This window comes from Antedon bifida, chromosome 2, assembly GCF_963402885.1.
Source record: "Antedon bifida chromosome 2, ecAntBifi1.1, whole genome shotgun sequence".
Classification (NCBI taxonomy): Eukaryota; Metazoa; Echinodermata; class Crinoidea; order Comatulida; family Antedonidae; genus Antedon; species Antedon bifida.
The window spans coordinates 24,575,695-24,602,617 of NC_136227.1; the positions used below are offsets into that span (position 1 = coordinate 24,575,695).

Consider the following 26,923-nt stretch of genomic DNA (forward strand, 5'->3'; position numbering starts at 1 on the left):
CCATTTTCAATATTGATCTTAATATTATTCTTGTTCTTGGTTTCTTTCTACAGGATCGTCCGATGAGTTTGAACAAATGGTGGTAAACGTATCGACCTGGTATGATGAACATGGCTCCCTTGATAAACTGAAGGTGTTATGCAAAGGTCTAATAACACCCTACAGTGATCTACAGAATGCAGATTCTATGGAGTTCTTCAATTTATTGAAACGCTCTGGCCATCTTTCCACAACCAACATTAAAGTTCTTATCGATGTAATTAATGTCACTGGTACTAATGGTGTTCTGGAGGTCAACACACTGTTAAAAGAGACATTTGACAAAACCAACCAGCGCATCACATCCTTCTCAACATATCGACAAAAATTAATTCAGTTCGGTGACGCACTTTCGGAAGAAAATAAAAGAGATCTCATCCGTTTGAAAATTGTTCTAAAAAAACAAAGTAGCAACCAATGGACTGTGATATTAGATCTTGAACAAAGGGGGATTCTAAGGGAAGATAAATTGCAATCATTTATTGCATTTTTAAAGGAGAATAACATGACTGTTCCTGCTGAAAAGTTAGAATATAATGCTTAGCATTGATGCCGAGTATATTACTCAATTATTATTAACTCAATGTCGGTAAATCAATCAAGTGTTTGGGTTCCAATCTTTAAATGTAAACAATATAAAGCTCTGTCTACACTATCACAGTATTTTGACCAACAAAATGTGTGATTTGCCCAGATATTGTAGTTATATCACATCATCACGTCCATTATGGGTACATCAAATTTGTTGACGCATAACGTTTAATAATCTTTGACGCCAGTAAATGTTAAATTAGTTGATTTTAATTTCCGCCAAATACAAATAAAAACAGTTATAAAAGGCAAGGAAATATTTTTCGATAACTTTCGACTAACATTTCTGGGCTGATTGTAAAGCAAACTAGGGGGTACTCCGAGAGTGTATACTCCGCCTACAGTATTATTTTTTTACATAAAAATATCCAACTAAAAGAAAAGAGTTTTCTTTATAATTACACTACATAGTTAATAGCAGTTTGGTCCTTCTGTTTGAAAGTACCCTTAGGTCATTGATAATTGTGGTAAGTTTGGCGAGATTCAGATGAATACTGTTGTTTATAGGTGGAAATTATTATTAAGAAACTATTCCCTTTAATATTAAGAAACACTATTCTCTTTAATATTGAACTTAGTATTCATTCAATTGTAGCCAAGTTTGATGAGATACAGGCAGACAGGCAAAATTTGTATAATGTATGTCAGCGGAAAAGCAATTTTTAAGAATGCGTAATAGGCCTAACTAATAATGTGTATACAAAATCTTAATTAAAAGACGTCTGATACCATTCATTAAAAGAGGTCTTATACTGTTTCATGTTCTTAGTTAAAAGAATTCTGATACTATTTCATTTTCTTCTTAGTTAAAAGAATTCCGATACTATTTCATTTTCTTAGTTAAAAGAAGTATGATACCATTTTCATTTTCTTATTGATTAAAACACTTCACTTTATATTTCTGAAACAAACATTTCCTTATCACTTGGTGGTATTGCTTGCAATGTTTTTTGGATGCGCTTTTTTATGTGTTGTTTAAAATGCGCGTTTTTGTTTTACTCATGCTAACTGTAAACTTATTAGGCCTATAGTAATGGTTTTCGGTACGGTAAATTAATCATAATCCTATTATTATTATTATTTACTATATAATTAATATCATGTTTACATAGTGTAATGTTAAAAGACAAGATTTATTGTAATAAAATAGTTAAATCTTGTTAAATCATGGAAATCAACAAGCAACTGAGGCTAGCTTATATATAAATTATTTCTTTTTTTTAAATGAAGATTTAGACAACAGTGCATCACTTTCTTTTTGAGTGAAATAAATGTGCTTTTAATGACAAAACATACATTATCTACTGTTCTAAAATTATGTTTTCGAAAAATGTGCATAATGTTAGATTTAAAAATAAATCTGCCACATAACGTGTGATATCATTATTTATTTGACAATTTAAAAAGCGTCGATATACTATCTGCAAATAATAGCGGTCACAATAATTGATTCAAACATGGAATGGGTAACGATATAAACTGGTTTTGCTTATTTAGCAATGAACTGATTGAACTTATAACAGGTTCGGTTTCACACTTATTGCTTGTTTATTAATTTGGATTACGACAAAATGTTTACTTCTAGATATCATTCTAATCAATTAATTGTATTATTTAATAAATTGTACATATTATTATATCATATATCACATATATAATAGTAAGATATGTCAGATTATTTCTGAAATCATATATAAAATGGAACTTACAGTAATAAATACAATGTAAGAATTTATGTGTATGTATGATACTGTATTATTTAGTTTCACTTTGTTTGCTTAACCTCTTTGTCGACGCTATCACCAGTTTATTGAATATGGCGCAATAATATCCGTTTAAAGAATATCAAACGGTTTAAAAAATTCGACAAAAAGACGCTATGCGACAATAAAAACATTTTGATCGAAGTACGTAATGGTATATCAAATTTATATAGAGCCCTCTTGCGGGCTGAATCGTTTAGAAGATATTTAAACGTAGAGGGATAATTAAGCCACGCCTACTTATTATAACGACTCAAATTCAGAGCCATATATATGGCTCTGCTCAATTTAGTCGTAGTGCGCCATCTTGTGCTTGAAATGAAAAACGAAGATGATGGGAAGGTTTAACAATGGCAACTGAAATTAATGAACCAATGGTACAAGATGTATAAGTAATTGAATCTTATTTGAAATGAAATTCAAAATTGTTAACAGACCGTATTTTCAAAAAGAAGAATGCACATGATGATATCGAGCTCTCTTTGTGTTTATTATTGTCACCTCGGTGAATTATTTAATAACAAACATAACATTATTTTTACGTTCAGGTATATCTTTTTATATTATATTATTATAAGTGTAATGTTTGTTCAATGTGTGTATCTTTGTTTTACCATGGAAGAACACGGTTGTACGTGCTCCACATTAATTTGTATTTTTTTGATAGACCATTTCAAATACATCTTCTATAAACAATAAGTGATCCACAGAAGATAACAATTATTTTTACCAATTGTACAGTACCAATTATACAGCATGATTTTGTTATCATACCAATTTACCGTGAATTTGTTTTTATTTTATTTATTTTTTTAATAAAAAAAATCCCATATTTATGTCCATTAGGCCTATTGCTAGTAATATTCATCGAAATGTAATTGTTAAATGAATTCGTAATACTTTAATTATAATTCATAACTAACATTACAATTGTTAATCTCTGTATTAATATTCTACGTCACCATATTATTTAACGGACGTATGTCAATGCTATGTTAAAAAATAAACTAGGAAAAGAGCTGGTCGATGATAGGCTTAATAATGTTAATGTTAACGAAATTTAACGAGCAACACAAAATGTAACACATGATACTATTTGAGGCGACAAAAAATCGATAACGGGGTACAACCGAGGACCAATTCAAGTGTTAGTTAATGTGCAAAATAATAGTATTGCGTGACTTTTTTAATTACTTAACGGATTTATTTTTAACATGAAACACCTTAATTAGGTTGATTGTACCCACAGATCATATTATGTTGTATACTGACGGTAACCAATCTCCAATGACATTACACTTAATTCTTGACAAGTTTTCGTAGTACATTTAGGCCTAATAATAGGCTGAAACTTATTCAAATATCTACAACAAGTAGTTACGGAGATACATACATGCCCTGGGCTGTGGGTCAAAGGGGAGAAATTGCATTTCCGGTCATTTTTCATTAAAATTTCCCATTAGAGTGAATATAAATGTATACTTTCTGATCAATCTGAGACCTCGCTGTGATCAGTGGTTGTCGAGATTTAAGGACATATTGGTGTTTGGTCTTATGATCTTTCACCCTGACCTTTTGCCACATTTTCAAAATGTGTAACCAAGCCAAAATTGATTGTTTGACCACCCTACACCAATTTCTGAAGTCAAATTCTCTGGACCTCAAAGTGCATACGAAAGTTCATCTGGCTACTAGAGAAAATATTATGTTGTATACTGACGGTAACCAATATCCAATGACATTACACTTGATTCTGTACATACAAGTTTGCGTAGTACATTTAATATTAGGCTGAGACATATAGCTTGATTGTTACAAGAATGATACAAATGTTAGTATTCGAATTTAAATTTTAGCAATCTTTATAAATCCATTAGCCCATTTAATTAATTCAAAATAGATTATAAAATGTACTGTCGAAACCAGTTAAAGTAGTTGAATTAAAACAATATAAACAATTAGAATATAGGCCTAGTTTTCATCATGTTTCTTCGAATGTTTAGGAATTGTTTAATATTTTAAAAAAATAATAAGCATCCTATGGATAATGACTCAATATTTGCATGCAATATGCCTATAACATTATAGGCTGTATAATTGGGCTAGAAAACAAAATTAGATTAATTTTGGCGTTTTAAAATTATAAAAAAAGAGAAAACAAATTAATATTTATTTATAATTTGATGAAGTGTATTATTTTTTTGAATTAACATAATATTATGTAGATAATCATAATTAACGTTACGAAGAGGATTGACGTATTGCATGTGGGCTTATTATTTGTAATAAGGCATTAGTGCTTTATTGTAATGTCACGGCGGCAAATAGTGTGTTTATCATAGTAACAGTGTACACTGATATAGGCCTATTACGTTATAAGCTATACATTATTTATCATAACAATGTTGGTTGAAATATGGATTTAATATATGAATACTAAATTATGTTAAATGGAGTAACTAATTAAGTATGTCTATTAATCTGGTGTATTTCCAGACTTTTTCTGTTTATTGTTTGTTTTTGCTTCTTAGGTTTGAGTGGTTCATAATTGTTTTTGTCCTATAAATTTTGATTGGTTAATTAATTTCCCATCTCTACTCCTGGTGGTACCTATAAAATTATTAGTTCACAATGGGATTCATGAAGAAATGTAAAAAAATAAAGCTAACAAATTAAACACATCATGACTGCCTCACTTTTTTGGAGTTTGTTTCATATTATCATTTAACGGTTTGTTCATTTTACATTGTAATGAATACATATTTTGCGTTATGCCATGTCTTCACATACGATCTAATGACAGCGATATCGTGTATTAAAAATAGTTAATACAGTCAGATATGTCTCTGGTAGACTGTCGACAGTCTTCCACACTGAGTGTACTAACAGCCACTGAATCGGGTGGCCGGGTTGTGAAGCCGTGAAATGTGCAAAAAGTCACATTTGTGCAAACAACCACATTTGTGCAAACATTTTACCTTTAAATGTGCAAACAACCACATTTTGTGCAAACATTTTACCTTCAAATGTGCAAATCTGTAAAAATTCATTACCCGCAAATGTGCAAACATCACGCCGTTAAATGTAAAAACGATCAGTTTTGACGTTAAATGTGCAAAAGGTATTCTACAAATGTGCAAAGCATTTCTTCAACCAAACTCCTATTCCATTTTATATTTTTGGTTCGTAGGTCTTTCAGAGTAGAAATAACAATAGGAAAAAGGGTATAATAAATTTAAAATGTTTAATATTATAAAAACTAATTATACTGTTGTATTTTATTATAATCAAGGCTCTAAACCACCTCGTCTAAATTCAAGTCGGCCCCAAGTCAACTAGTCAATAACCAATAAGTTGTTTTGCTGTTTTCCTGAAATTGTATTTTATCTAGGCCTATTTTATTTTAACTTGCCATATTTATTTGATTTCTTAATTTTCCCCCCTCGGTTATGTAATACCTTGAATATACCTTGAACCGTAGGACTTTGATAACTTAGCTCATTTGTCCCTCCATTGTCATCAATGAGAACTCCTCAGTAACATATGGGCGAAACTTGAGATGGTGGTCAGACCATAACTTTGCAATGCCGGTTTTGAACTTGTTAATCATTGGTTCCGTCACAATATGGTTTGGTAGAGCGAGTTCCAATCATTTATAACTCTAACTGCATATGCTCTTTTTCTAATGTTTTTATTATATTTGGATTTCGATACCTTAAAAACATTTCCCCTGGTTTGCTGGTATTTAGATCTTTGAAATAATTTTCCCGCCTCGATATTATCAAATTTATGAAAGATTCTAAAAGTTTGAATTAAATCCATCCTTTTCTTTCTAAAGGCTAAGGTAGGCAAATCCAATAACTTCAATCTCTCTGCATATGGCTTACTCCTCAATTCAGACACTAACCTTGTGGATCTCTGTTGGACTTTTTCTAAACGATTGTATTCTTTCTGATACAGAGGTGTCCATGAACTACCACCATATTCCAAAATAGGTTTAATCATAGATTTGTACAGATACATATAACTCTTACTATCAAGATACTTGAAAGATCTAGTCACCATACCGAGTATCCTGTTTGCAGATTTAACAACCTTGGAAGTATGGGCAGAGAAGTCTAGTTTATGATCAATCAGTATTCCTAAATCTGTTTCTTAAGAAACGCTATCAATACCAACTTTGTTGTCACCAAGGCCAATAAAGTATTCATACATCAAATTCTTTGACCCAAAATGAATGACTTTACACTTGGTCAAATTAAACGGTAGCTGCCAATCATGAGACCATTTGCACATTGCATCTATATCAGTCTGCATTAAATTTCTATCTGAATCGGATTGAATTATTCTGAACAGCTTTGTATCATCTGCAAAGAGCTTAATGACAGATTGGGAAATAGCGTCTGGTAGATCATTTATAAAAATGACAAACAATAATGGCCCCAGGACACTGCCCTGAGGCACTCCGCTAATAACATCTCGCCACATCGACTTCTTCCCATTTACCACAACTCTTTGTTTTCGATCACTCAAAAAAGACTCGATCCACCTTAACAAGTTGCTAGAAATACCATAAGACCTGAGTTTAGATAACAATCTACCATGAGGCACTTTATCAAAGGCCTTCTGAAAGTCAAAATAAATACAATCAAAAGAAAAACCTTTGTCCAACCATACCGACCACAAATCAATGACCTCAATTAACTGAGTTGTACACGACTTGCCAGAGCAAAAACCATATTGTTGATCTGAGATTAAATGATGTGATTCTAGATGTTTGTATATTTTATCTTTAACAAGTTTTTCCATTGACTTACACATTACAGAAGTTAAGCTAACTGGTCTATAATTGAGAGGTTCAGACTTATCACCTTTTTTATACAAAGGGACAACATCGGCTCTTTTCCATGAATCTGGAACTACTCCTTCAAACATCAATTTATTAAAAAGTAAAGTAACAACTCCACCAATTGTTTCTGCAGTTTCTTTCAATACACGAGAATTAATCATGTCTGGACCAGGAGATTTATTTACATCTAAGCTCTTGAAATATTTAATAACTTCATCTACTTCAAACATAACTGAATCGATCAAAGCATCCGTCTTTACTTCATAAAAATTGGGAGGTTGGGTTGAATCTTCCTCAGTAAAAACCTGAACAAAGGCAGTATTAAAAACTTCTGCTTTCATTGAATTAGAAGACACAATAACTCCATTTTTATCTTTCAAGTCAGGAATACCTTGTTTAGATTTGGAATTGCTTTTTATGTACGTCCAAAATGCTTTAGTATTAATTTTGACTTCCGCAGCTAATTTTCTTTCAAAAGATGCTTTTGCTTTTCGAACTTCCGCAGTAGTCCTATTTCTTGCTTTTACAAACTCATTCCAAGACAACTCATCTCTTTTGTTTTGGTAAATGTTCCACGCTTTATGTTTCCATTTAATCGCTTCTTCCACATCTCTATTCATCCATTGTTTTCTTTTTCCACTACCTTTTCTATTAAGAGGAATAAATTTTGAAATTCCATCCTGAAGGGAACATTCGATCAAAATGTAGCCAAATCATTAGCAGATAAATCTAAAGCAGCTTGCTCAAGGTTCAGATCCTCTAAATACTTTCTCATGCCATTATAATCTCCTTTGTAATAATTTCTCATCAATGGTACTTCAGTGGATTCTATAGAACAATCAATATTGAAAGTCAAAACGACATGGTCACTAAGACCAAGAGGCGGTTTATAACATAAATCCTTAATTAAGAAATCATCTCTAGAAAAAATTAAGTCAAGAACACTTGGTTCTTCACCTGCCCGAACTCTTGTAGGTAGTGTACAATGCTGTACCCAAAACAAATCTTCAATGCAATCAAAAAAATTTCTTGAAAGTCTTTCACCAGGAATTTCTAACGATGTCCAATCTATCGATTTATAATTGAAATCTCCAACTACTAAAATATTATCTGAATTGAAATGTTCTACCTTTCTTAACAATTCTTCTAGCAACTCGTTATTGGCCGGTGTACTGTTTGGACTTCTATAAATACATCCGATCAAAATTGTTTCATCTGTTGAAAGTTTCAAATTTAACTAAATGGATTCAGTATACTCTGCCTTCAAACAAACTTCCGACACTGATATATTATGCTTAACATAAATTGTTGATATGAAATTTGCGGTACACCACGTGTATTAGTTCTGAAAAGAACTGTTGAGTTTCTCGACGTTTCGATCAATATACTTTGATCGTCCTCAGGAGTGAGAATGCAGAAAGTCCAGGAAACTTGGAATATAAGTGGGAAGGGTGGGACTGGTGTGAAAGCCAGAAACAATGGCAAGTTCACACAGTGGGAGGGATTGAAACTAGCTATAGCAGAGCATTGTTTCTCAAGCACAATAGTGAATGGAAACTTGCTATAGAAGAGCATTGTTTCTGATAGGTGTGAAAAGCAGGGTGAGGCAAGCTAAAAACAATAGCATTGTCTCAAAGTTGGGTGTGGACTGGCCAAACAAGACCATGTGTCCAGACTGGGTTGTGAAATGTAAACTGGCCAGAAACTATGGCATTGTTTACTGTCGATGAAGATTCTTGTTGAATAAAGATAGCCAAATGTCACTAATAACAAATCCAATATCTTGATGAACAGTGTTGTGTTTGTAGATTTCAATAGCTTCCCTGGTTCGTCTGGAATGCCAAGAAGGAACGGTAGCAATTAGTTCAGCATCTTTCCAATTAACTCGGTGTTGTTGTTTGTGAGAATGCATAACTATTGATGATTTGTCTTGCTCTCCTCTTCTGGCATGGCCTTTATGTTCTTTAAGCCTGGTTTGAAGGTCGCGTCCAGTTTCCCCAATGTATACCTTTCCACATTCACATTGGATGCAGTATACACCAGGTTGATTGTGTTTAGCTGGTTTGTCCTTGTGTGTTTGAAGACACTGTGACAACTTGTTGACTGCACTATGAAATACTTTTATGTCGGCGTTTTGTAGTACTCGCTGGATACGATGAGAAAGCTGTCCCAAATATGGTAAACATACAGACTTTCTGAACTCTACAGGATCGTTGTTGTTGGTTGACGATGACTTGAAGTCCTTCCTGTTGTAACCATTGAGTTCCAATGCTTTGTTGACATGATGTATTTCTTGTCGGAGACACTTCTTGTCGCTGATTTCTTCGTTGACGGATGGTGGAAAGATCGCTTGTGTAAATATCTGTCCGTGTGCGACGCGTGGGTTTGCGATATACTTTGTGGGACAGAGTGCCCTCAGGTTCCTTTGTGACAAATACGTCAAGAAATGGTAAACTGTGGTCGTTTTCCTCTTCCATGGTGAATGCTATGTTACAGTGTTGAGAGTTGAGGTGTATTAGAAAACTATCTAAGTCCACCTTGTTGTGCTGCCAGATGATAAAAGTGTCGTCAACATATCGAAGCCATATTTTTGGTCGCTTGTTGGCGGAGTAGAGTGCTAGATGTTCGATCTCCTCCAGAAAGATGTTGGCAATGACCGGGGATAAAGGAGATCCCATAGCCGTGCCTTCAGTTTGTTCAAAGAATTGGTCTCGCCACTTGAAGTTGGTAGATGTTAGACATAGTAGAAGTAACTCATGGATTTCTTCTGCAGAAAGTGCGGTCCTCTGTTGGAGTTTAGGGTCAGCTTGCAGTCGATGTTTGACTATAGTGCAAGCTTCCCTAACTTGAACATTGGTGAATAAAGACTTGATGTCAAAGCTGATCAGCTTGTCTGTTGGTTCCAGGTAGACGTCCTTGATGATTTCCACGAAATGCTGGGAATTCTTCACATGATGACCTGTTAGTCCTACCAGTGGATACAGTATCTTGGCTAGATGTTTTGCCAGGTTGTACGTTGGTGAGCCTCTGGAAGAGACAATAGGACGTAGTGGTATGTCCTGCTTATGGATCTTGGGTTGCCCAAATAGTCTGGGACAAGTTGTTGCTGATGGTCGAAGTTGGTGGTAGGTAGACTTGGGTAGAGCTTCAGAGCGATGTAGTTGTAGAAGTTTAGCTGCGATCTTCCTCTCGATGGATTGAGTTGGATCTTTCTTGATTTTCCTTTACGTAGGAGTGTTCAAGAGCTGCATAATCTTCTTGTTGTACTCTGTAACGTTCATGATGACGGTGGCATTCTCCTTGTCTGCTGGTAGGATATGGATTGTTGAGTCTGCTCGGAGAGTTTTAAGAGCATCTCGTTCTTCCTTGGTGATGTTGGATTTCGGTTTGGTGTCCTGGCGTAACAGTTGAGAGATCTGCATGCGGATGCTGTCTGATGAAGTTTTGTCAAGACCTGTCAAAGTAGGTTCGATTCGTTGGATGATCTCTTCCTTCGGTATAGTTGAAGGTGCCGTAGCAAAGTTTAAGCAAAGTACGAGAACTGATCTCTCGGATTGTGACAAGTCACGACTGCTTAGGTTCACTACAGTCTTGGCGTTAAACTGAGTACGGCTAAGAGTTGGTGCTGGTTGTTTCTCCCTTTGGTTGTTGTTTGCAAGACGATTGCATTTCTTGATTTGCTTCTTGCGAGTGGTCTCGAAGGTGAACTGGCCAGACTTGTGGGACCATTTGTTCACCTTGTCATAGTCTCCTCGTTGTAAAGCTGTGTCTAATCTGTGACGAATCTCCTCCAAGTTCCTCTCGGTAAAGTTGAGTAGAAACCTGGTGTGGCTGATTCGTTCCCTCAATAAGGACTGGCTGGCCCTTTTGAGAATGTCGAAAGCTGCTCTTGTTTGAATAGGCGTGTTGATCCGGAGTCCTTTTGGGATAACAATGGAGTCACATAAATTCCAATACCCCGAACTGAGTTTTCTGGATGAAAAAATTGATATCCATAAAGACACAAACAATTGAAGTCAATTTCGAATAAATAATTCTTAGGGAAAACTTCGGTTAAAAAAATAAAATCAGGTTGTTCGTTAGCTATTCTTGCAACCAACTCATCCTTCTTATTGAACAAAGAGTCACAATTTGTGTAAAAACAAGAAAAAGATGAAGAATTCTTTGAACTAAAGTCTTTTTCTGATTGACTAATTTGTTCTGTGTTAAATACGCTGAGGTTTTTTCCTTATATGGCCACGTCGAATTTCTAGATCCTTCTCGCCCGCCTCAATCCTAGCATTTAAAGTATGCCGCAACTTTTTATATTCAGACCGCTCTGCTTGGGTTCTATCATGAGATACACTTATATTACAATCTTTATTATTACGGACACCATGCATAAATCTAAACTTGTTCTCCTCATCAAAAAATACAATTTTTAACGGCCTATCTCTACCATCCTCTCGTTTGCCAAGCCTATGACAAAATTTTACTGACAATTCTCCATCAATTAACTTCTTTAGCGAGTTAATATCCTGCAATTGCCTCTCTTTACCATCAGCAGAGTCACCTTCCTTAAGTCATCAAATTTCCTTTCGACCATCTCTTCGAAATTTGTATCAGTTTGGTGTTCAGCATGTGTTACTGAAAAATGTTGTATCGCATCACTATTTTTCTTAACATCTATTTTAATGCTATTAATTTCCGCTTTCATTAGTTTCTGATTACTACTAACGTCGTTCAGAATTCCTGCTAGTGTAGTGCAAGTACGGCAATACCAAAAAATAGAAGGATCACCTTTTGTTAACCAATCATAATTCGTCTTATTCACACCTTGACACTGCGAGTGAAACCAATATTTACACAAGCCACACATAATTCCCCTATCTGATTTCAGGACTGGTGAATCACAGGAACCACACTTACATTGACTAGACAATTCATCAATGTCACTTCCATGTTGGGTATCAATTGACTTTGACTTAGTAGGCCTAGCTTTGGACCCTGGAGCAGCCATTATTTCCTTCTTTGAAAATATCAAAACACAAGTTCTAGGCCTAAGGAAATAGTCCACAAAAATAACTAATATAATGGATGTGGCTTTGATGACGTCATTATTATTGTGAAATTATGTTTTTCTGATGTTAGTAGTATTGTACATGTCATAAGTTGTAAAATGAAACAAAACTTGACATATTTATGTAATGTTTAGTTTTTATTATTTCCACATAGCTACATTACCGTATTATATAAAAAGGGCGTGGTCAAAATGACGTTATTAGTTGTTCAAATGTTTGGGCTCCCCTTTTAGAATTGTTAGTTAGGTCCCAAAGAACGTTTCTGCAAAGCTTGGGATGTTGTCACAAAAAAAAGTGCTAAGTGACCTGACTACAATATCTTCATCAAAATCAACAGTATATATTTTCTAATCTACTAACACCTGCTGTTACTCAATCGTACATATCATTGAAACCATTTTAATTCCTGGTCGTCTAAAAGATCCCGAACAATGCAAAAGAAAAATCCGTCTTCGTTTTCCACTGCATCTGTGTCTACTGGTTGTAGAAGAAATTGTAGTGCAACACACGTTTTAAAAATGAGAGTAGATTAACTTTTTAAACCATTTAACGGACCATTTCCATATAACATCTGACTCGTGACTACAGTGTATAGTTGTTGCAATTGATTAACTTTACCATAACTCACACCTAGTAGGTTTATGGCTAACTAAAGTATTTTCAATAAATATACACCTATCTATTTATGCTTTTTTAATATATGGTATGTTTTTCACACAAATGAAGAATCATTTTGAAGAACAATTGTTTTTAATTTGAAAATTAAAATTAAACAACATAGCCAATTTAAATAATTGTGATGTCCATTATTCACAGTTGAATAACATAGTGTTAAATTGGGTATAAATCGTCAGTAACTTGTCAATATGTGCACAATAATATACACATACAGAAATTGTATTGATTGATCTACAGTATTCGTTCTCTTCAATTGATCAAATGTTGATTTAAAATAATGTCAAACTATTATTCTATTAAATATCTATCCTTAAACTATTATTACACATGTGATAATTGTCTATACAAGCCATAGAAACATCATTTATTACTATTCATCAACACTTAAAATATATAAAAACGAGACAAAAACGGAAGACAAATCAAAGGAATAATATAATGTAATACTAAAAATAACTAGAGGGTACTCCAAGAGTACAAACCTCCGCCTACTGTAAAATTTCCCTACTTAAAATTCCCCCTGAAAATGAAAAAAAAGTTTAAATAGGCTAACCGCACACTAAAATTGTGGATGAGAGTTTGGTGTAATGGGTATGTATCCAGCCTCTCACAGTTGAGATCGCTGGTTCAAGTCCCGCTGAGGTTTTTTTTTTTATTATTATTTTTTTATTTCTTTTTTTTGTGGACCTTGATGTTTGACCCTGACTCTTCAAAATTTAACCACAATTATATGATGATTCATTGATTATTGTGGCTAAGTTTGGTGAGAGTCGGATAAAAACTGTGGAACTGTGGTCTCTAGTAAAATAGTTTTTTGTTAGTTGTGACCTTTTCCACTCAAATTCCAACTCGTCCGAGCGTTTGGAGCATAGATCATTGTGGCCAATTTTGGCGAGATCGGATAAAAACTGTGGCCTCCAGGCTGTTCACAGACACACGCACACACACACACAAACATACATGGGTGAAAATATAACCTCCTTGGCGGAGGTAATTATGCATACTATTTAGAGCAATGTTGTACACCGGACCTCAAAATATATGTATGTCGAGCATCAGGAACAAGTGTATATCTGAAAGGACATCTAATTGGAAATAAAAAAAAATGATCTTTGAAATATGAAACGGAAAAATTGATGAAAAAATTAATTACGAATTGATGTCAGATGTTGGGATGGATACAATTGTTTTGTCAAAAACCTGTTTCTAAAATTAAATTTACAATTAATCTCAATAGAAACATATTTTTGCATTTTAAGTTTCCATTTATAACAAGAATATTATCGGTTTTCACAAGATGGAGCAAAGGTAATATGATATCTTGAAATTAATATTCTACTTGTTTGAGTTTGCACTTTCTTGAATCACAGTGAAACATTAAAAGAGCATTTTGCTGTATTTTTAAAATATACCACTAAAAAGAAAACTCATTTTAGGACTTTTTTTCGTTTAAGATAAGAGAAAAAAAATAGAAATTAATAGCTGCATTATTAAATGAGGGGTGAAACAGCGGAAGCAATACTTGTATACATTTCTCCTATTACATCAGTTCAACGAAATTAATTTTACCAGGTATAGTAGGCCTACATAAGAAAAGGTTACTTTGACTGTCCCTTTCTTATTTTAACCACTCGACACATAGATCGTACAATGATAATCGAATCTGGTAATTAACGCCCGACACACAGTAATTGTATTGTTTTGCTTAGATGTTCTTAATATGAAAGTATCAGGAAAGTGCGATATCGTTGAGTGAATCCAACGCGTCATTACATACGTCATACTTCTAGCTACCACGGGGTCAAATAAGCAAAGCGCGAAAATGTCTAGTAAGCACACTTTTAAAATTAGTGTTGATTTTTTATATTTCCTTTGCCTATCTGGATATTGAAGTATTTCTTCAATAACAGAATAAACATTTTTTTTGGTAAATTTAAACCTAATACATGTCGAATTAGCAATTGAAAAGACACCTACCTATTCCTTGTATGTTACTAACAGTGAAAACTCAAGGGATAGATTTAGGTAAGCACACTTGACGTCACAGCAATTTACGGCGACGGCTGTACGGCGAGCGCGCGTGGCAATATCGTAAATCTGAAAACATATGTACATATACCCTAATACGTTGCCAAAATATGGTTCTCGATACATTTGTCCTTTAAGTTATAAATTCGAATTTTTTAAAAATAATTGTTCTCATAAATATTTCGCTGCAATCGATTCCCAATGCTGTATCTCCACATACTATTTCCAAGGTATCATATGAATATTTAGTAATACAGCTTCACATGTGGTGCCTGTATCATGTAAGGTTAGGTTAAGAATTAGGTTACTATTAGATAATGTGAAAAACATGTGATGTTGTATTATTACCAAATATTCTTATGATATTTCGGAACAAGAGAGAGACAGTACCGAGAATCAGCTGATATTTCTCTATATTTCATGACTTTTTGTCAGGGCTGTGCAACTAAAAGTTTGCTTAATTGCAGCGTTCCCTTTTTAGTGAATACATGGATTAATTGTAATTTTATTATATTTTTTATATTCAAATCCAATATTTTATGTACAAAATGTTTATGGACGAAGTAAAATGTCATTATTCATTTAATTCATTCAAATTAGATTGTTGAAACTGGATTATCTCAACTTTAAACTAGCAATATAAGTATTATTATTCTAAAGATTCTTTAAAATCTAGGCCTACTGATATTTTCTTACTTGTTTGAAATGTTACCTTTGCATCATTTTCCTACATTAAAATAAATTAACCAAGCACTCTATTACCAATGCTAATAATAACGTACTCTCTATCAGGAAATTGAGTAAGAATTAAAAAGCAAAGGCTGTTTCAATCGAATTATGGCTATTAGACCTACCACTTCCTTTTACATACACTAGTGTTAATCAGATCTATACACAACCTTGTGTTTATTCAACAAGCCATTTTCCAGTCTCCTTTATGTTATTGAGAGGAAGAATATACTCGGTATTCTCTGTACCAATCTAGTCACAAACAAGGTTACTGATATTATGCAAGTCGTACACATACATACAACTATTGGAGAAATAAAGGATTTAAAATAAGGAATAATTATATTTATTTATAAGATGAATTGTAAGTATTTTATTTTATTGAAATACTGCATTGCCGTAAACATAAAATCATGAGAGATGGCTGTAAGATTACAGACTCTATTGTAAATGTACGATAACAAGTCTTGTAAATAATGTTGACCTAAATTAGGAACAGGCTTGAATTAGAACAGAAATTTTGTTTTTGCATTATTTTGTAAGCGGAGAAAGAAAGGATACGTAGACGAACTAATCAAGACATAACTGTACATTAATTAATTGTTATATAATTACGTGTTGAAAGAAGGAAGTAAACGTAATTTAAATGTTTATTAAATAATACTGGGACATTACTAATGAATGTCCACTTGTTTTAAACATAATGTTATGTCTAATAGGCCTACTAAATTGAAAAATGTATTACTAAGACAAGTAGGCATAATTGGTGAAACTTCTTGTAAACAGATAACGGACAATAAAATAAAAATTACGTTTTCTATTGGTAAGCCTAAAATGTCCCGGACTGTTAGCGGAACGTGTAATTTGGAATTCGTATCATTTCCTCTGGTCAAGATGGACACTGGACGAGAGAAGCCCTTGATCAATGTTAGGACCAATCAAGGTGCTTTCAACAGTCATGACTTTGTTTGTATCAAACCTGTTAGTGGCGGTAATCATCGCTGTTGGTTTCGATGGAATAAAATAAAATAAAATTTACCTTTCGTAAGCGAATCCTTAAACGAAAACATTTCTCAAAACACTAAATGTACAAAAGAATTAAATTATAATTATTAAATTGTTTAAAAAAAGACATGATGTAGTCCATTAAAAAAAACAATTGGTACGGTTGGTTATATAATTTAGTTACTGATTAATTTTATTGTTACTTATAATTATTGTTTTGAAAATGTAATGATAAATTACAATAAACAGTTAACATAACATAATATCTACTATAGATTAGCAACATATTATAAACTGGGGTATATTAGGCCTACATCATCGCCCAATTCTTAGGCTGCCCTAAATGTTTTGAAATGTTTACGAAATTAAAAATAACTTTTATAAGTGCCCACAGATGTACTCACAACTTTGAAAATAAATGTTGTAAGCTAGATACATATCGTCCACATGGAATGACAGATACAGGCACGATGTTGGTATGTAGTAAAATAGAATTGTCACTCTGGGAATGACATATCGAAAGAATTGAACCAAATATTGAATTAAATTAGGTCGAAGAAGAAACGAATTCTACTTATTGCAACATGGTTCTAACCGATTTCTTGTCTTGACACTTAATTAATTCGGGATGGTACCTTCACAAATATAACATTTTTATCAAATAACCGATCATGGGTTTATTAATAAATACACGTTTCGATCAGTTGGAAACAATGGAACATATTCTAACATCCAAACTTATACAATACAACAATTAAGTTTGCTGTCATGTCGAAGCTTGTGCCACGCTTTTCGTGAATAATAATACCACTAATACTAGTTCCTGGTACTGACCGTGTTGTTGTCTTATCAGGCTATACATTCATAAGATCCAAAAATATAACAGAAATAAATGTCTATGAATCCTCTTGATTTATTTATGCATACATTTAGTATACCACCGTTTAGAACGATAGCTAATTACAAAAACAAATAAAACATAAATAATAAAACTAAATAAAATAAATACAATGGAAAAAGATTATGACAATCCAATAAAATGGTTTAAATGCAGAATAACTTGAGACATAAAGAAATGAGATTTAGAGGGGGAAACCGTCAAAAAATCTCCGACCAAGTTTTTTATGTAGTAAATACGTAAACACTACTTATTATGTAAATAATACGAAATCAAATTTCCAAATATTATTATTTTGGTATAAAAAATAATCTAAATATTCCATAATGCAGTTTCGTATCCATAGCTTAAAATTGCCATTGTTATTAAATATTGAATCGCTAAATTTATTTTATTGCTAATGCTATGCTACATGGTTGGGTAGGTATCGTATCTTGCTATATGCGCAAATTTGTCAAATAAATTGTAGAAAATTAACTTTTTTGTTTGTATATGTATTTTTTGTGTATGCGTATAGACGTGGGGGACCCCAAATCGGTACCAGTTAGATACCACCTACTGTAATTTCATCACTATATACTATGACATTCTCCTACCAAATTCACAAGCTGCGCAAACCTTCTTCAAACCAATTAATATGTATTAGAACACAACTAGAACTATATAGGGAGACAATTTATGGGGAAAAAATATGAAATTCCTTTAAGTTTGCCTTTTTTTTGGTTAAAAACTTCAATTTTTGGGAAAATTACTGATTTCACAGCGCAAACAACAAAAAAAGCTGCGCAAACCTCCTTCAAAACAATTAGTATTGATTAGAACACAACTAGAACTATATAGGGAGACAATTTATGAGAAAAAAAATTTGAAATTCCTTTAAGTTTGCCTTTTTTTTGTGTGAAAAACTTCATTTTTTGGGAAAATTACTGATTTCACAGCGCAAACAACAAAAAAAGCCGCGCAAACCTTCTTCAAACCAATTAATATTTATTAGAACACAACTAGAACTATATAGGGAGACAATTTATGGGGAAAAAATTGAAATTCCTTTAAGTTTGCCTTTTTTTGGTTAAAAACTTCAATTTTTGGGAAAATTACTGATTTCACAGCGCAAACAACAAAAAAAGCTGCGCAAACCTCCTTTAAATCAATTAATATTGATTAAAACACAACTAGACCTATATAGGGAGACAATTTATGGGGAAAAAAATTTGAAATTCCTTTAAGTTTGCCTTTTTTGGGTTAAAAATTTCAATTTTTGGGAAAATTACTGATTTCACAGCGCAAACTCCCCAAAAAAGCTGCGCAAACCTTCTTCAAACCAATTAATATTTATTAGAACACAACTAGAACTATATAGGGAGACATTTTATGGGGAAAAAAAATTGAAATTGCTGTAAGTTTGCCTTTTTTTGGGGGAAAAACTTTAATTTTTTGGGAAAATTACAGATTTCACAGATTTAAAGGTTTGCGCAAACCCCCCAAAAAGCTGCGCAAACCTACCTCCTTCAAATCAATTAATATTGATTAGATAACTAGAACTATATAGGGAGACAATTTAAGGGAAAAACAATATTGAAATTGCTGTAAGTTTGCCTTTTTTGGGGCAAAAACTTTAATTTGTTGGGAAAATTACAGATTTCACAGCGCAAACCCCAAAAAAGCTGCGCAAACCTCCTTCAAACCAATTAACATTTATTATAACACAACTAGAACTGTATAGGGAGACATTTTATGGAAAAAACAATATTAAATGTGCTGTAAGTTTGCCTTTTTTTGGGGCAAAAACTTTAATTTTTTGGGAAAATTACAGATTTCACAGCGCAAACCTTTACAGTAAATCTGTGAAATCTGTAATTTTCTGTTTTTCACCCAAAAAAAGGCAAACTTACAGCACATTCAATATTGTTTTTTCCATAAAATGTCTCCCTATACCTATATAGTTCTAGTTGTGTTCTAATAAATATTAATTGGTTTGAAGGAGGTTTGCGCAGCTTTTTTGGGAGTTGCGCAAACCTTTACAGTAAATCTGTGAAATCTGTAATTTTCTGTTTTTCACCCAAAAAAAGGCAAGCTTACAGCAATTTCAATTTTTTTTTCCCATAAAATGTCTCCCTATATAGTTCTAGTTGTGTTCTAATACATATTAATTGGTGTGAAGGAGGTTTGCGCAGCTTTTTTTGGGGGTTTGCGCTGTGAAATCAGTAATTTTCCCAAAAATTGAAGTTTTTCACCCAAAAAAAAGGCAAACTTAAGGAATTTCAAATTTGTTTTCCCATAAATTGTCTCCCTATATAGACTAGTTGTGTTCTATCAATTGTTTTGAAGGAGGTTTGCGCAGCTTTTTTTGTTGTTTGCGCTGTGAAATCAGTAATCATTACAATTTGTTTTGTTTTTTGGGCCTATTTAATTTTAGTGCGTCGGGCTCTTATCAGTTGATCTCAATCTGCTCCCTAACACAGTGGTGTTTAATTAACCATGTTGGGTCGTTCCACTTTACTAGGAGGTAACTTTCAGACAGTTAACAAAAGTTTTTAATAAAAGAAAACAAAAAAATACAATAGGTACAAAAGAACAATGTTAGAGTGCTAAGAACTATTTATCAGGAGACTACTCCATTTAAAATAACTATGGTACATTAACAATAAGTATTGTGTAGAAAAAAAGCCCAAAAGGGCGGAGGCTGATACAGAAGGGAATAATAGAATATCATACTGAACTACGCCCGATAGGTAATCTGTTCCATAGGCATAGTGCGTACACTTAATCTGTTAAATATATTATTATTTAAATTATTTCTATTTTTGTAGCAATCTTCAAATATTGCACAAACAAATAAAAGTAATAATAATTTTAGTAGAACCAATGGTATGGTATACCAACTCCCTGTGTATACAATTCATTGAAAAATCACCAAAACAAATTTAAAGTGCAGTATAACGGTATGTAGATGCTAACTAGTACAATATGAATATACTAATAATATAATATTAATTTGACATTAGAAAACAGAAATGGAAACCATATAGGTCAAATTCAACGTTTTGTGCTACAATCCTTTTCCTATTAGTAAAATGGACGAGTCCGCCAATTCGGCAAAACCACGCTGGTGGTTTTCAAATAAACCAAGTGTTTTAAAACTACTTATATAAAAAATCCTGTTGCCTTATCTTAAATACATTTACATATTACAAATAAGGAATAATAACTCTTAACTTTCGTGAAAAAATAAAGCGTTTTGGATAAGTAGTTTTTCAGCAACTGTAATTTTAGTTTTAACGTTACGTTCTGACTGTTCAGGAAAGCTTGGACGACTTCGAAAATTTTCGCCTATCCTTTAACACTAGCCGGTCACTGACAAACCAAAACACTGCTTCAAAAAAGGGGCTGTGCCGACGAAGTGTCTGAACCAATCACATTTTACTTTAGGTCATTAGAAAGCTTGATTGATTAGCTTTTGCATGGTGGAACAGCCAATATCATTGGATAACTAGGTCAAACGTTATGAACGTTTTTGTAAAAATCTCAACAAATTGGCAAAACAAGCCTATTCTTTAACACAGGGCAATTTTCAAATCGTCTAACTTTAAAAATCAATGCCGACGACGTTTTAAGTTTTTTTAAATTAAAAATAACATGACATCGTAGGTACTTAATTAGGCATTACAATGTCGAAACAGCCATAAAAATCGGTCAATTAATAACAAAGTTACATTGAAAAAACCTTTAAAAAATAACTGTTTTTCGGTGATTTCGTGCCGTTTAGCGGAAATCGCCCGGATTTTTGGGTACATAAAACAAATTGTAATGTTTCCCAAAAATTGAAGTTTTTAACCAAAAAGAAAGGCAAAATTAAAAGAATTTCAAATTTTTTTTCACATAAATTGTCTCCCTATATAGTTGTAGTTGTGTTCTAATCAATAATAATTGTTTTGAAGGAGGTTTGCGCAGTGTTTGCGCAGTTTGCGCAGTTTAGCAATGCCCCACTACATTTACTTAATGCAGTGACGTGTGTGAGTTTCTACTATATATAATTATTCTGTATACTGTTTAATATTTAAAAATAAAAAAGTAAAGTACTAGTAAATACTGTAACATACAGCTTTCTAATTCGCTTATATGTCTGACTGGTTTTCTAAATAGGCATTCAGACAACCTTTTTGAAGATGTATCTGTGAAGTAAAGATGATACAAGTTCTGGGTCTGAGTGGAGCAATGACTAGGACAGTAAACTTTAAATGTAAAAATATACTGTTTTTAGGTAACCATCTAATCGTGTAAATTTACAGAATAATCCATATTTCTCCCATATACCGATTTTATGGTTGCCATCAGTTTAATATAAATATATATATATTGTACCTAAACACAACTATTATTTTAAAGTTATTTTCTGTAAAATTGAGTTTGGTCAGTAAATATGTTTAAATGTTAGATAGTGGATTCCAACCTCATCATACGTTGGAAACTGATATTTTATTATTAGCTTATACATTTTAAAAGAAACTGTTAAGTTTTCCTTTATAATGGTTTTAATCTATTTTTGTATATGATATTTTAATGACTAATAGATGAATGTACTGATATACATACACTTTATTCAATTAAATTTCTTTTTATTTCTTGCGGGAATATTGGTATTTATATTCTGGTACCAAAAGATAGCTCAGATGAGATGTTGTACCCTATATTCAGATGGGGATGATAGAACTAAGGCAGTACTATGCAAAGTAGGTAGTCTGTAATAGCTCATTTTATATTCCTTAACAATGTGCTAGATCATTCTATCAGCAATTTGTAGGGGATGTCTATCTGTTGGAGTGTGGTTGTCGGAAGAACCAAAGCAGTGTATATGTATAGATCTTTAAGGTCATTTGTAATTAATTACAATGTAATTGGGTTTCTAGTCGAACTTTTATTTTGGGGTCTGGCAGGACCAAATCAGTGTCTTACTTCACTTAAGGCGAGAAGAGATGATATGTTTCTTACCTTTGGGAAGAAACTTCTTATATCTGATATCGGCAGGTTATCTATTAGCTCTAACCGAGAATTATATAATTTATGTTAAAATACAAACTTGAAAAATGTATATAAATCCTAACATGTTTTTATTAAATGATTGGTACAATGCTTTGACAAAAATAGTAATATTGTAAATGATATACTAGAACAAAGCCGTTTATGGTTGGCCTGCTCGAATAAATATCAATTATTGTAAATTCTTCTAATAATAATAATAATAATAATAATAACTGGTACTTGATATAGCGCATTATGCTGAAAGCCTCAATGCGCTTTACAAAGACAGAAAATTTTGAAAAATTACAAATTAAAAAGGTGTGTTTTGAGGAGAGATTTGAAGACACTGGTGGAAGTAGCCTGACGGATTTCAATAGGCAACGCATTCCATAGAGATGGATGCCGAAGAAAATGAACGATTTCCATAAAACTTAGTGGAGGGATGAAATATATGGGCAAGAAGAGGCTCAGATCTAGATCTTAGAGACCGCTTAGGAACATAAGGTTGAATAAGTTCAGAAATGAACTTAGATGAAGAATTATGAAGAGCTTTGAAAACAAATAGCAGGATCTTGAAGGTAATTCTTTGTGTTACCGGAAGCCAGTGAAGCTGTCTCAGCACAGGTGTGATATGTTGCCTTATGGGTCTTTGAACGACCAATCGGGCAGCTGTGTTCTGGACTCGCTGAATTTTAGAGATATCCTTTGCTGGTAAGCCATAAAGTAATGAGTTACAACAGTCTAGCCTTGATGTAACAAAGGCGTGAACAAGAATCTCAGTTGATCTTGAATCCAGGTACTTCCGAATGCTTCCAATTTTACGAATAGCGTGAAGCCCAGCTTTGCAGATGTTATGTACCTGATTGGACATACTAAGCGTTGAATCCATGACAACTCCAAGGTTTCTACAGGATGACGAAGGTTGAATGAAAGAATTACCAATCTTAACAGAGGCAGTCCAACACGCAGGCTTAAAACGAGAAGAAAAATGAATAAGTTCTGTTTTAGCATCATTCATAACCAGGTTGTTAGATTGACACCATGCTCTGACTTCGGCAATACAGGATTCAAGTTTACTGACAGCAGAATTACGCTGATTAGGGTTGAAAGTGACATAAAGCTGAGTGTCATCAGCATACGCCATACACTTCACATTGTGAGATTCAATGAGGTCAAGTAGTGGGGCGGTAAATAAAATAAACAGAAGAGGACCAACCACAGACCCTTGTGGAACACCAACTGTAAGCAGAGTCGGGTTCGACAAAACATCCTTGATGACAATGGACTGGGACCTATCATTTAGATATGATGCAAACCAATTATGACCAATTCCAGAGATACCGTAACGTGAAGATAGACGATTTAATAACTGCTTCTAAGACAATTAGGCCTAAAATATACAAATGTATTTTATTTTTGTTTACTCTTCATTTTTAGATTTAATATGAAATATTAGAAGAAGAACTTCTAGTATTGCAAAATATTGAAATATTGAAAAATGAAATAATAAAAATAAATTATGCTTAAAGTTTATGTTTCATTTTTCAGCAACCACAGAATAATTAGCAACTACAGAGTGCATTTCTTTCAATGGATGAATAAGTTATATCTTCAAACTGTGGGGGACTGCATTTTTTAAATGGCGAAGTAAGCTTTATATTTTACATCCAACAAACGTATAATATTTTAAATAGTTCAAAGAAAATTGTATTTATTATTGTTTAGAAACATGACAAATAAACATATTAACATCATCGACCGAGTATTATAGCCACGATTCATTTTTATCTTCTTTTTTTTCCAGAAACAAATTGCTAAGAGCAGTTGTAAGATGTAGAGATTTGGAAGAAATTGAAGAAATATGTAAAACATATCCACATCTTGTGAACTCCGTAGATAAGGTATAGAAACTATATTTATTTGAATTTGAATATTATATAAATCATCACCATGTTTACGGTAAACTCAAGGGTGAAAAACTAGAACACTTTTGAATAATGTTTAAATTACAACATTTACTAAGAACCAATAACAAACACACAATCTACTCTATACTATAACTGCGGCCTCACTTGCCACTTCTTTGAGTTGAGATAAAACGTAATAGAAAGACAGAATGCGTGTAATAATGCCACAATGGAGATAATTTATTGTATAATAGTATGACATAACATTTAGAATTCGCCATACATCTAACGATAGCATCGTCTCAACTAACTACACTAGCCAGTGAGATTTCTAATATGTAGGCTAACATGGTATTTTATGCAAATTATTCCCGATGAGCATATCTTCAACAACAATTACATAATCATTAACTCAGTTACACATACTGCCGTTACATGGCTCCTTGCAATATTTACACCAATCTTTTTATATTAAATTATTGTATGTGTTTTGTTGTCTTATATCACTGTTAAGTTTACCATTAATAGGTATATCTAAAAAATATGCTTTACTACTTGTTGGCTCCTTTAAGTGGAATGAACATTGAATACATTAATGTGATTTAGAGTTCATTTTATCTGTCTGTTATAAAACTATTCTGAAACAACATTGTCAACATTAGTGTGGAATGAGCAAATATATTTTAGTTCTGAAGCAACAACTTTACGCGATTCATCATCGATTTCGGCCAACCGCCTTTGTTTGTTAAGACCTACCAGATGAAGAAATGTAGAACTACTCACTCATCTGGTATCTGAAATCAATTGCTTACTGCAGCACGCACGGTTCTACTATATCACTCGGATTAGAAGATGTTTTCTATGGAAGTTGCATCGTTGGTTTTTGTACCCGGTTAGCTACATAAATTTGATACCTTTTTAGATTCGTCTTGTTTTTTTTAGCTGGGGTAACTTTGGCTTTAGCTAATAGTAGAGAAATAGAAGGAATATTATCAGGAGTTATCAATCTTAAATACGTGCATTGACCACATACTACTTCACTAGCATCTGAGATATAATGCATTTTTGCCTGCTTGACTTCTCCGAACCCTTGTGGTTTGTAGCATCGACTGCCTGACTTGTAGTTTTCCAGCAGTTGAACAATTTCTTCATACCACTTGGATTATATTTTGATTTTAGAATAGAAAATTCTGCTCCAAGTGATGTAATGAGAGGAGAATGTTGAGGATTCCCTATCCAAACTCTAAGTATCATTTTAATCCGTTAGTGGCTGAGAGTAAGGCAAATAGATTATGAAAAATTAAACAATGTTATGATTTTCAACATAGAAAAGCGCAACAAAATGAGCGATTTGGGTGAATGATGTAAAACTTATTATGTATAAATGGATTTGGCAACATGGCATGCTCAACAGGTCAACAATATTTTTTATTTCAAAATTTAAACAAAGGCGAGGCTTATTGAACGACACAATTCTATGAGATAATAGGTTACACTCTCTATAAGCTCCAATATTTCACACGCATTCAATGTAAATTATGTTGGAACGGAAGAATACTTAATTAAAATTACAAACATAGACACATTGTGACTAAACTAAGACTAGGAATATTATAACTAGAAAAAGAAGGAAGATGGAATCGTATTAGGCCTAATAGAAATGATAGACTATGCAAATTTATGCTCTCTACAATCAATTGAAGATGAATTCCCTTTAGTTTATTCAGATAGTATAACTAAGTATATGTTTTCCTCTTACACAAATAATCCATATAAATTAAAATATATTGTCCTTATGTCTACTACAAATACTGATCTCATTACTAAGCTCAGAAAATATTTAAACGCACTCTATACATTGTATGTTTGCCGTCTGCCAATTGAAACTACCCCCTCTATAATTATTTAACGGCAAGCTTGAGGGAAAGAGACGAGATACATTCATTTGTTGTTGACGGTTTTGCTTGCTCTCAACTCAAGCATGCATTTAAATCTCACAGTTGATAAATAGTAGTTTGTTATTATTGTTGTTTGATTCAATTTTAACGCATTTATTGTGATTTTGAGATCATCTTCTCTCTTCCAAGAAGTTTGTTATGACACTGGCCAAATGTGATGAGACAGATTTTCTTACTTGTTTATTTGTTATTTGATAGTTAAACGAGCATCCACAGCTTGGAAAGGTGAAATACAGTACAAAGAGGCAATGAAGTACAGTATACGAGAATGTTTGATAATAACTATGTAGGCAATAAACCACGATATTTTAATTCGTGAAAAATGTAATAATGATGACCAACAAGCTCTGAGAAATGTAAAACAAATTGTCCTGCTTGTCACATATTATTAAATAAATA

At 32.9% G+C, this 26,923-nt stretch overlaps 2 protein-coding genes across 2 annotated transcripts in view; one reads left to right on the plus strand and one right to left on the minus strand.

Moving 5' to 3' along the window:
- Positions 1 to 26,923, plus strand: part of LOC144858731 (uncharacterized) — a 103,111-nt gene that overhangs the window by 53,441 nt on the left and 22,747 nt on the right. The window contains exon 17 of the mRNA XM_078714832.1: positions 54 to 1,479. Within this exon, the coding sequence (XP_078570958.1) occupies positions 54 to 583 (530 nt within the window). The 3' untranslated portion in view covers positions 584 to 1,479. The remainder of the gene's footprint in view (positions 1 to 53; positions 1,480 to 26,923) is intronic.
- LOC144835536 (uncharacterized) lies at positions 23,030 to 23,803 on the minus strand. The gene has a single exon (XM_078690616.1). It carries the CDS (start codon positions 23,801 to 23,803, stop codon positions 23,030 to 23,032), a length of 774 nt encoding a protein of 257 aa, XP_078546742.1.

What these genes read in the sequence shown, in the direction of transcription:
- LOC144835536 (XM_078690616.1), bottom strand. Translation starts at nt 23,803, where the DNA reads ATGGCGTATGCTGATGACACTCAGCTTTATGTCACTTTCAACCCTAAT.